Raw genomic sequence first — 12533 nt, 5'->3', positions numbered from 1 at the left:
CCTGATCTGTGTTCTGCTTCCGTTTAGTTTTGGTATCTTTGGCCTCTCTAACCAGGCTGGACTTCTGGCACATTTCACTTTATGCTGGTGTTTCTTGATCTGAGACAGTAGTTTCCTCTGCTGAGCCTTTTTTCCTGTCCCTTGAAATCTCTGCTTATTCTACCTTTCCTTCTTTATTAGGTAGTTCATCTTTCTGTGTCTGGAAACCTTCTTATGAATTCTCTTGTCACTTCCTTGGGTTCCAAATTCTGCAGATACTCATATTGTAGTTTAAACATGTTCCAGACCTCCCCTGTGCTCACATCCTGTGACTTTTCATTCCTGTTCATCTCACTAATGAGTTCCCGTAGTTTTTGAGATTTGCCTTTTGAAATTGAAAACCTTAATTGCAGATTTACTTGTGTTGCCCTGCCATTTAATCTAAACCAAAATCAATCACATAGAATAAATCTGGGATTATTCTTTCACCAACCTTTCTATAAGATGAGATTTAGTTATCAGCTGCAAGTCTAAAATCCTGATAGTGCTGCTCAGTATATGGTGAAAAAAACCTGTTCAACTGTGACATTCAGCAAGAGCTAAGACTGATTTATGGTGATTGTTCTTTGTATTGCAAAATAAGTCTTTCAGAATTTTTCAGATAATTTATTAAACGTTAGATATTTAAACCACTGATCCCTCCCCACAAAGAAAAATTAGTGTGGTGTTTATTTAATATAAGCTTACATAGTTACCTGTGTGGTAATGCATCTGAAAAGAGACCAGGTAGGTATCTCTTGATAAGGAATTTCCCTCCTGATGGTGTAATCTCACAGAAAGCCTGTGCAGTGGTAAGCCAGGGTGGGGAAAAAATGGGATATGTCAGGAGCATGGCTTTATTCTGGAACCCTGTAGAGGGTCGTGCTGTCATCCTAGCATAGTATTCCCATTTCTTTGTACACCCAGTTTGTCACGTCTGGTGTTTTTAACGCTCTGCTTGGTTATGCTTCTGTGCCTGATGGTTTGTTGCTTTGTGGTTATTGTTGTTGTTGTTTTTCCTTGTTATTCCTCCTCTGATTCATTGCTTTAACTATGCAAGGAAAGGGACGTGACCATAATTTGCAAGCTCTCTCAGGGTTTGTTTAGAGCTGAATGGGGAACCAAACACTGGTGTTTTGTAGACTGGGAAGGATGCAAGGATTAAATGGCCACATGCCAGCAAGTGAACTGAGCTGAGCATGAGCTGCTTTTTATTTTGAAAATGGAAAGGTCAGGATTGCAGGAGTGAGGGTTTAAGGAAATAAGTGTGTCTCATTACTGCACAACAAATGTGAAGTCCTGTCATTATTTGTAAAAGCCTTCTAGCATCCCTGTGAGGTAGCTAAGCATTACCCATGGGAAGAAGAACCAGGATGAAAGGACTTAACTAAAATCAAGAGAGAAAACCTGTTAATACCTTGCAGTTATCTTGTTTCCCAGCTGCCACACTCCTCAGTCAGAGCATTGTATTCCATAATTTTGTGAAAGAAACTTTAGCAGTAACTTACAATATTTTAAAAAACAAATTAATTAATGATAAAGCTTGCAAAATGAAATGACTAGTTCTGGACAATAAACATCTTAAATGTGTTAATGCAAGCAAGCTTGTTCTCACTGATTGAACATAAAACCAAACTGACAATAGCATGATTTGCCTGTACAGCACATTGTCTTTTAGTGCCATTGTAAATATTAGAATTACCTTGTTTCTGTTTCAGGTGTTAGTGTATTGTGCTTGCACCTGTATTAGAATATTCAGTCTTATGGTATGTACTTAGCAGTTGATTCAAAAATTGTAAGTATTTAAAAGAACTGTTTAGGAATTCTTTTCAAATCATCCCAGTAAGTAGCCATTGGCATAATGCTTCCCATAATATTGATATAGCTAAAATAAACTGTTTAGCCAACAAATACTTAGTTGATAAATATTCCTTAAATTACTTAGTTTGGTAATCTATTCAAGTTCCATTAGCCATGTGGTTCTGTTATGTGTCAGTGCAGTTTTCAGCATTACTTCTTGGAGATAAATTGTCATGGAGTTCCATGAGGGGAGGGGGTGATACCACAGAAAATTGGCTCGATTTCTTCCCCCTAAAACCCCAAACAGAAAAGCAGATAGAAGGCAAAGGTTTTGTTTTCTTCTCTTCATTGTGCTCTTTTCCTGCTGCAAAAGAATCCTGGGGACTGAACCACTATTAACAAGAAAATAAGTTGTTAGCTATGGAATTATTTTGTGCTTGTTGTTCTTTGCTAATTCTGAACTTGTTGTACTTCACCTGTTTTGAACAAAAGCTAGTAAACTGAGAAGGCAAACCCAGGCTGCAGAGGGTATTTTAACAAAGCTTAGGTTCAGAGATGATGAGTTGCCAACTTGGCAGGTCTCTAAAAAAGCAATAAAAATTCCTATATTCCTTCTAAGATACACTTATTTTCCTGGGCTATAGGGTGCTTCAAATGGGAAGTACTCTTTGGTTTGTTTTTTTTTTTTTAACCTCTTGCTGAGTACAATTTGTTGTATTTTTTTATTTTTCATGGCAGAGGATGGTACCATTTTCAGTAAAACTTGTATTGAGAAGGAGTGTTCAGGGACAGGTCATTTGCCATGCTGGGGTGGGTTTCTTTCCTGTTCCTTCAGACACTCCCTAGAGCTCCTCTGTGCCTAAAATACATGACAAAGGACAGTAACAGGGATAAGGAGGTGGTAGCAACAGGCTCATTCTCTGGCTTCCAAGTAGGACGTTTGCTTGAGATGTACAAATCCTGGGTTAAATTTCTGAACTCAGTTTTCAGAAGCAAGATGCTCATTTCCTAACCAGTGGGAGCCTTTACTTTCATTTACAAGACAAACTTAGGGATTAATAGACAATAGGCTTTGCTATTGTTCTGCAGCTCATCGTAGCTTCCATTTTTGGTATTTTGCAAAATTAAAATGAGATATACACTAAAAAAACCACCCAGTTTGTTGTTAGATCTGGGTTTCAGTTTTAGTTTTATCAGCACGTGGTTGAATACAAGAACAGTTTTGGATATTATCAAGATCACACAGCATGCATAAGATTAATTCGCAGTCTCAAGTGTGTCCCAGATGTGTATGTAGTACACCTTAAGCATCCCTTATAGCAAAACAATATACCTGCTGAAAAAGGGGATTGGAATAGGTTTAGATGACTTTAAATGCATCAATGAAGAATATTTCTTACAACACCCTGATAACTTCATTGTAGAAAACTAAGAAGGTGAATAATGTCCTGTTGACAACTAGATTTGTAACTGAAAAGCAAGGAGTTATTTTCAGACGAGGGTGGAAAGACTGAACAGCACTAACTTTGCTGCAAAGGAAAGGAAGGAAGAGGGTAATAACTGATGTTAAAGGATCTCTGGAAGGTTATGAAGCATGCTGTCCCAGTAGGAAGTTTGTGGGTTAACATTGAGGAGAATTTGGTGATTCAGTGATTACCTGTCATATACACATCATAGAATAGTTAGGGTTGGAAAGGACCTTGAGATCATCTAGTTCCAGCTCCCCTGCCATGAGCAGGGACACCTCACACTAAACTGTGTCACCCAAGGCTCTGTCCAACCTGTCTTGAACACTGCCACGGACGGAGCATTCACAACTTCCCCTGGGTAACCCATTCCAATGCCTCACCACCCTTACAGTAAAGAACTTCCTCCTTATATCCAATCTAAACTTCCCCTGTTTAAGTTTTAACCCATTACCACTTGCCCTATCACTACAGTCCCTAATGAAGAGTCCCTTCCCAGCATCCCTGTAGGCCCCCTTCAGATACTGGAAGGCTGCTATGAGGTCTCCATGCAGCCTTCTCTTCTCCAGGCTGAACAGCCCCATCATCAGTATCTTTTAAACAACTTCAAGTATTCATATATCTCGTATTTATAGTTCTCATTGTTTTTTTAGTACTTAGACTCCTGCATTAAAGTAGGAACATTATTTCTTTAAATTCATCTTTTATTGCTGCAGCACTTGCATCCTAATTACTGTGGAAGAGTTTGTGATGCTATGAAACTTATTTTTTTCTACTGATCTCTCATTTTTATTCAAGTGAAAACATTGTTTGCCGTATATGTGCTTTAGTAACATAAATATAATTGTCTATACTTAACAGAATGGGGGAAAGAGTTTCTCTTCAAAGATAATAATTGAAGTTTTAGTCGAGCAGCAGGAAGGTGAAAATCAGTCTTGTGGTAAGCACTCACATACACAAAAGAGGTATGTTTCAGTCCAGCCCCAAGCGGGCAGATATGTCCATGCTGAGTGACTTGTGGTTGGCACTCTTTGCAGAGATCATTACTTGCATGGGCAGGGAGGATGGATTGTTTTTTTCTCAGAAGGGCCGAGGAAATGTTTGCTGGACAAGCACAGGAGAGCATTTGTGGCTGCTGCTGGAGGAGCAGGCTTCTATTTTCTGGCACTTTAACCCCAATTTAAGAAAGAATGCAAAACTCTGTGATGTGAAATACGGTGTCCCTAAGGCCTCCTTCTGCAGCCGTCACTGTCTGAAGAGTCCTGTGGATTTGAGACTCTTTTTGTAACTAAGGGTTACAGGCACTGTGGCTCGATGACCTCTGAAATGGAATTCTTTTCCTTACGAAATGCTGTACTGTGTACTTATGAAGTGTAAGAATTACTGAGTCAGCTCTGAAACAGGAAATTTGATACACTTTCTAGAACTTACTGCTATCTTAATTCTTCACTCTACAATGTATTAAATAAAGCACAGGCATACTGCTAGATGTGTTCCATTACAGTCCATGGAAATGCACATAGTATCTTGTTAGGCATGTTACTATACAATAGAGATCTGTATATTAAAATGAATAACAATTTAGACTTAAGCTAATCATATTGCACATGCAAAAGAAGGAAGCTGCTGCATACAGGAGAGAATAATCCTCTGCTTAATGTAGTAGTTGTCATTAAAAAAAAGGCAGAAAGTGTCATTTTGGGAACAGAAAATGATCTGAGGATTTATAACCCTAAATGCCAAAAGAGAAAAAAAAAAAAAATCCCAAACTTTAGCTTTTGTTTATAGAAATTGTTAAAGTAGTCTTTACTTTTCTCTCAAAATAAGCAGGGCAGGTTATTTTCAATATTTGCTGGATTCACAGTTCAGTAACACACTGAATTTTGGCTTTTTTTTTTTTTTTCTGCTTCCAGTTACTGTGCAATCATATTTACTGTGGTGTTTTTGTAAGGTTTGATGTGTTGGTCAGTTCTATCTAATGTATTTATTAGTGACTTTGCAATAAGATGTAGGTGTGCCCTTACAGACTCTGCAGACGATGTGAAGGTGGATGGGATTGCTGAGCCTAGAAAGACTTTCCAGCGCTTCCAGGGGTGAGATTATTACTGAGTAGTAGAAATGCAAAAGGATAGAAAAGAGTTATGGGGGATGAGTTGCAAACTTGTTGATTACCTGTGTTGGATAAAAACCAAAAGGAAACGGGTTTGTCTTCTGGGAAGCTGACGGTAAACTGTGAATGTGATTCAGCTGTGAACGATGATTTTAGGTACAGTAGTCATGCTATTTGCAGTAGAGACATTGAAGCATCAATGTTATTTTAATAGCCCTTGTTAAGATTTCATTTTGAGCATATGGTCACCTGTGTTAATGTAGAGAAATGAAAACAGGAGTGATGCAAATGAGAGTGAGTGGGGTGGTGAAGGAAGAAGAGCTTCTGTCTTGTAAGTGACAGAAAAGGAACAGAGCACATTTATCCTAGCAAAATATGAGAAGGGATTTGATAAGTATTCATAAAACTGATTTCAGAAGGCAATATGAGGGAAAGACAAAAATTACAAAAGTTAAAGCACAATATATGTTAAATAAATTTCTGTGAATAGATCTCAAGTACATTGGGGCTGGAAATTTGACTCACTTTCTAACTATTTGGGAGTGGGGTGGTATGGAGCTTACAGGGCATAAACTTACAATAACCTCTTTGGAAGAAGGGAACCTGAACTGTTTTTTTCATTCTCTGCTTTCGGTTTAATAACTCTTGACGTAAAGGCAGCCCTATTCTGTGACTGAAGTTTTTCAGGTGCTTGTTGCTATCTGTTAGAGCTTGCAGGGAGGCTGAAATGCTGATCTTGGTGATGCTGAATGGATCCCATGCCTCAAAGTGTCCGGGTTGGACTGTGGGAGCGTCTTTTCATCGCTGAGTACATTTCCCTTCCCATTCCCAAAGCATGAGTTTCTCCACAGTGGAGGAGGCAAGATGTTGGGTGGGTGATAAAAACCTCAGGTGCCTGGCTGGTGCGTCTTCATCTTTTCATGATGGCGTGTTGTCATCTCTTCAGCTCACTGCTGGTTGAATAATTTGCCTCAGTCCAAGCAGCATTGTTGAAAAGGAGTGAGAGGATTTAATAGAATCATAGAATGGTTTGGTCTGGAAAGGACCTTGTGATCACCCAGTTCCAACCTCCCTGCCATGACCAGGGACACCTTCCAATAGTCCAGGTTGCTCAAAGCCCCATCCAACCTGGCCTTGAACACTGCCAGGGATGGATTTGGATGATCTGAGTATTTTCACCAAGCAATTACTCCATTCTTTCATACTTAGATGAGCCATGATGTGCAGGATACTGAGAAACATTTACTGTGTAGCAGAAATGGTTGTCAGGAGTAATCCTTTAAAATGCTGTGGACTGGCAGCTGATTAAAGAGAACTAGATATATCTAGTCCAGTTCTGTGGCCATTTGCTTTTTCTGGCGTGAAGGTGGCTTCAATAAAGTGCCATTATTTCCTGTGGTTTACCTGAAAAAATGAGATGGAAGGAAGTGAGGTAGTTTTCTTAATGCTGGCAGTTCTCTGCAAACCTGCCTTTTCCACTGAATTACAGGTGTAGATACTCATTTGAATGTTACAGAGGTTTCTGTTAATACTGTCTGCTCTCATAGTAACTGCATACATAGAAATTGTTATTAATTTGTCAGCCCTTATATTAGCAAGTTATTTTGCATTTTCAGCCACTTTTTATAATGGTGTATGCGTCTTCCAGAGTTTATTATTGAATACATGTGAAAGATGCAAAATACATGCATTAAACTGTCAATTTTCCAATAAAATAATAGCATGCCTGAGGGTTGATATGAGTAGTTTGTACTTCAGTTACTGTCTGAGCATTTATTTAATGCTACTATTTAATATAGTTTGTAATTTAGTTTTTTAGTTTGTATTTAAACCTAAAAGTCCCCATAATGTACTAGTATGGCGCATGGAACTGGAAAGAAAAAGCCTAAATGAATGACGTTTATGCATTTTTCCTTTTCCCTTTCCCTGCCTCAGGAGCTGCTGAAATGGGTTGTGGATTGAACAAACTAGAGAAGCATGATGAAAAACGACCTGGTAATATCTATTCAACTTTGAAGAGGCCCCAAGTAGAAACCAAGATAGATGTTTGCTATGAATATCGATTCCTGGACTTCACGACACTAAATGATAGTAAGTTCACAATATTTTTCTTTACTTTTTTTTTTTCCTATTCAAATGAACGCATTAATAACTCCATAATGGTTTTGAATAGTAGTTAAGTTTTTAAAATGCCTTTGGTTTCTTTAAGTAAACGTCTTCTCTTCAGTCATAATGCTGATGGCCAGAGATGTGATTGAGAATTTTCTGTATGTTTTTAACCGTAGGGCTGTTTATAGATTGTCAGATTTTAGGTTCTTTTAAACTCTTTCCTTCCCCCCCCCCCCCTTTTTTAAAATTTTGTTACTCTAATTTGGATGTTTGTTTCCTTAATTTGCATTTTATCCAAGTTTCATATGGTAAAGCAATTCAGGTCTGCCAGGTTATGTACTTTACTGCTCTTTTTTATTCCTCCCCGTCTGCTCCCTCAGGAGTATTTTGGGACGTTGAAGTTAGTGTTTTCAATTTTGCTAACTTACCTTAAATAACTCTTATGTGGTTACAAATACAGAAGCACCCGTGTGTGTAGAAATGGGCTAGTGGGAGACACTGAAGGTGTAAAACACCAAAAGGTCAAAGGTCTAGTTTCATGCAAATTTTACCTTTATCTTCTCCTGTCTGAAGTAGTCTTGCTTTAATCCACATGACAATCCACAGATACTCCATTTCTTTCCTTCCTGATTGACATCAAGCATCTCTGCCAGTATTGTTCACACCATCGCCTGTGCCCTCTTTCACTTCAAAATTAGCCTGTTCTACAAGCAATTACTCCTCACACCGTTTGGAAATCTGAAGCTTGAGCAGAAGGCTGGGACCTGCTTCTTGCTATATATATAAAACAACACAGCACCAAAATCTGTTACAGCTCATTGGCAGGATGCCAGGTAGAGCCTCTATGCTTTTGCCCTGCAGTGTTCTGCTAGCTCTCTTGATTTTGCAAGTCGGGTCAAAGGAAAAGCCAAAGCGGTACGTCTCTCACTCTGTGAGACAAAGTGCTGCATGTGACACCTCTAGTGCAGTTCAGTATGTTCAGCCCAGGGTAACGGGAGCTGGTTTTTAAAACTTGCTGCAAGTGAACTTGGATGTGGAACAAGGTAGAGGTTTGGAATAGGTGGTTGGACAGGAGCATGCTTTTGTAGGCAGTGTGGGAGCTGAGAAATTCTGTCTTCGCAGACTTTGCCTATCTCCCACACTCGTGGATTCTTGTGGGGTTTGTTACGCTAATGGGGTGCACTGCAGTTATTGAGAGCACCAAACAAATGGGAGAGGGATTTTTTTCATGTTTATGTATTGCAGTTGTTTCTGTGCTTATGTATTTATATTTCAAACTGAACTGTTCATGTCCTTTGATAGTTTGACAACTTTTACTGAGCTGTACTGCACACTGTGTCATTAGTGAAAATGAATTAATATTGAGAACACGTTTGTGTGGGCTTTTCTGGGATGCTCGTCACTGTTCTGTCTGATTGCTTCACAAGCTTTAGCATTCTCCTGATACCTCATGAAGTCTCATCTTTGTTACTGTATGGAGGAAGAAACGGTACAAGTGATAGCAGTGTGACTTGCCTCAGGCACAGAGGATGTCTGGCACAGAGCAGAAGATGAAACCCAGGCTTTCCAAATCTGATTAAATTGATAGGTTTGTTGTAAAGCGTACTTGTACATTTTTCTTACTCATCGAAGATTGTTTTATTATGGTTTTAGGAGGCATGGTTTTAAAGGGGACTATAGTAGAAGTACTCCCATCAGACGCTCACCAAAGCTATCCAGCTCCCATTGAATTGTGCTTTGGCGTGTTGTATCCCCATCACTCCAGTCTCTGAAACATGCCAGCGGACAAGCAAATGAGGAGGGGATGTCGCTGTTGTTCCTGCTCTTTTTCCTTAAGATCACTCCCAACTGTGTGCTCCCAGAATTGCCAGAGCAGCAGCCTGTGGTTATGCAGCTCCCTCCCTATTCATGTTGTTGGCTTATGTCGCACTGTGTAGTGTTATAGCATTCCAGGTTTTTCTCAATGGTGACAGCGTCACTGGTTCATTTATATTTTTGCTCAGAAATAATCTTTGCAGATAACCAGAGTTAATGATGAAAGGTTCACCTGTGTCTGTGTGGATTCAGGGCTTCTGAAAATGAAATGCTCACAGCTGTGTAAAAAGAACATTCGGATTGTGAAGTCTGTCTGCTGTGAACCTACTTTAGCCCTTTCCCTGTGTGTGTATATATACTGACATCATTTTTTCCACAGGTTTTCTGCTTCGTTAGGCTTTTAGAATAAGCCATGCTGAATTATGCGTGGCTGCGGAGTCTTTTATCACATCCTTATTCTAGCCCTTATTTAGAACACTAGTGAGGCTGGCTCTAAAGACAGGTACTCATTTTTCTCTGGGGTGTTTCTGTAACGTTTACTGCTCTGATAACTGTGTCTCTCACAGGCATGTAATCTTGATGGTGAGAAGGATGTGATTATCTCCATATTACAAGTGGGATCTAATACACAGATTAACGCCAGAAGTTTTCCAAGTCCTTAGCATTTCTTCATGTGTTAAAAGCAGCTGTTAAGTGTAAGTTTTCTGCAGCTATACATGGGGAAATACTGTTACCCTCTCTTGCCTCCTGTCAGCTCTGTGAATTGATTTAACTCATGGATCTGGCAGAAGGCTATGCAGTCTTTTTGTTTGGTTATCCTCTGCCAGATCAGCATCTTGTGGAAGGATCTGAAGAATGCTGGAGCTGGTAGAAGTGGTGGGAGTAGGCAGTCAGGAAAAGAAATAGGACCTTCTTTGAGTCAGCTCACACTGTTACAAACTCATTCCCTTAGCATGGCTCTGTTTAAAACGAATACAATATTGTCCTGCTGGTCATTTCCCTATGTTAGCCAGAAACTTAACTTTGCTTGCTTACTCTCTTTGGTTATTGTTTAGCTTCTGCCATACGCAGCTGAAGGAACATAAGGAAATATGCTCTTTTATTATACTTTTAACTTTTTTCAGACTTGAGCCTTGCTCAGCACTGATGCAGATGTCCAGTGGAAAACAGTGTTTGATCACTTACTTAAATACTGTATTAATAATGCATAGATGCAAAAGACACAATTAAGGTTGCAAGTGTAAACCTCATTCTGACATTTCCCAGTGTTACAAGATCGACATGCTAGTGTCTAGAGAAAGATTTCCCAGGCTTTCAAGGAAAGCATGCTATGAAGAACCCGTCAGTTTCCACTGTGTGCCACAACACTGATAATCTGCGTGGGTCTTCAGAATTAAATGGTTAATTTGCCACTGTCCTTCTTGAGCAAGTGTGATAATTGATAGTAGCAAAAGGTTATCATCTAGTGTAGATTGGCACTTGAGGAAAAAAGAGCACTTCGCTAAGGCATTTCAAAACCTTGAGGTGAGTATGCTTGTTTTGAGTTGTTGGCATTGTAATGTCTGCTTATGATCCTTACCTTTCTTACTCCTGCAGAGCTGGCCTCTTCCAAGAAATCACTGTCTCTTTAATGTTGGCCCTTGACAACATCATCCTGTGATCTGCTCTTTAGTCATTTGTACTGTCCAAAGCTTGTGGGCTGCTGCTGTCCCTCAGGTGAAATCACATTAGATTTCACCCAAATTAAATGGATAAATTTCATCCCATAGTTTTACTCATCAAGAAGCCATTAATAGGTTTGTAAATTGGATGGCTCATTGCTGGGTCAGCAAAATACTAGAGGAGGTGCTCCCTGTTGGCATCAGTGAGCTACTAGGCTTCCGTCCCTGTAACATGTAGCTTGGTGTGTTTTCCTGGTGTGCTCATCCAGCTCAACTTTACCCACCTCACTGTCATCTTGAAAGACTCATTCCTTCAGAGTCAGGCTCATCCATCACTATACAGTCTAGTCCTGCATCATCTCCATCTTCAGCTGGTTTGTCTGAGAGGTTTCTACCCCTTCATTTCTTCTGCTGCTTGTCCGAGTCATTCTATCTGAGAGACCCACGGCTCCCAAAGGTGGCATGCAAGGGGTGCAGGGTAATGCCTTGAAGAGGGTGTACACTACCTTTATCTGCTCTTTGTATGTTCTAGCTCTCTGCTGGCTAATCCTCTTCTTCAGAGTTCCTCAGTTGGTTGCCTTCTTGTTGACTTTGAGACAATACTAATGCTAAGCGGGAATGATTGAATTTTATAACATTAAAAAAACTGAGGCAAGTCAAAGATGGCAGCATTAGGTTAATATTGCAGCAAACCCTTTGGTACAAAGCTGCAAAAGATTAATTATGGCCTTTACTGGAAGAAAACAACCCCAAAAATTATATCACCTGCCCCAAAGTAAACTGTAGTTTATTTTGCATCCCTCTCCATATAAATAAAAAGAGCTGAATAATGATCTTATTGTACCTTTTTATATCCAAGCCTTATTGGAAATTAGAAACAAATGACGAGTGAACTTGAAGAAATGTGCTGACAAATGGAATAGCCATTTAAAGCAACCGCATTTTCAGCAGTGACTCCGTGGGGCAAGCTGTTTTGTTTCGTTGTTTTGCTTGAAAGAGAAGTATTTACATAATGTGCATTCCTTCCCTGCTCTTATCTGATGGACTTATTTTGGAAAAATTCACTGGCAGTGACAGGGCGTGCTGAAACTCTCCCTCTTCATCCTTTATTTCTTTACTTCCACCTCTTTTCAGTTATGATGACCTCCTGAGAGAAGCCAGGAATCTGATTGTTATTTATCTCTTCCCTTCTCCTCAGAAGAGTGTAGAGGTTTTCGGTATTTAGGGTTTGTTTTTTGGTGTGGTTTTTTTTTTTTTTTTCCTACTGATTTGATTGAATCTTTTTGCTTTGCTTTACATTCCTGTAGTAATTCATTGGCCTGATGAGTTATGACAGGTTTTGCCCTTGAAAAGAGTTGGCATGAAACACATGCTGGCCATGTGATGAGAGTGAAATGAGGGTATAAATTTTTTTAAATGGGGAAAGGCTATACTCTGAACAAGCCATTTGTGCTATAAAACCACTAAAATCCAGATGTTTTGACTGACAGAATGAAAAATAGCAATACTTCACATGTCCCAAAGAAGTTCCAAAGTTATAATGTGAATACAAGG

At 39.5% G+C, this 12533-nt stretch overlaps 1 protein-coding gene across 3 annotated transcripts in view; it reads left to right on the top strand.

The window, feature by feature from the left end:
- RFTN1 (raftlin, lipid raft linker 1) overlaps window positions 1-12533 on the top strand; it is a 99655-nt gene that overhangs the window by 3674 nt on the left and 83448 nt on the right. For all 3 annotated transcript variants that reach the window (XM_065666015.1, XM_065666014.1, XM_065666016.1), the window contains exon 2: window positions 7330-7485. In XM_065666015.1, coding sequence (XP_065522087.1) covers window positions 7341-7485 — 145 coding nt within the window. In that variant the 5' untranslated portion in view covers window positions 7330-7340. The remainder of the gene's footprint in view (window positions 1-7329; window positions 7486-12533) is intronic.

The sequence above is a fragment of the Lathamus discolor genome, chromosome 2 (genome assembly GCF_037157495.1).
Source record: "Lathamus discolor isolate bLatDis1 chromosome 2, bLatDis1.hap1, whole genome shotgun sequence".
In the NCBI taxonomy this organism is placed as follows: domain Eukaryota; kingdom Metazoa; phylum Chordata; class Aves; order Psittaciformes; family Psittacidae; genus Lathamus; species Lathamus discolor.
The sequence above is the reverse complement of the archived record's forward strand: the minus strand, read 5'-3'. Positions and strand labels throughout refer to the sequence as shown.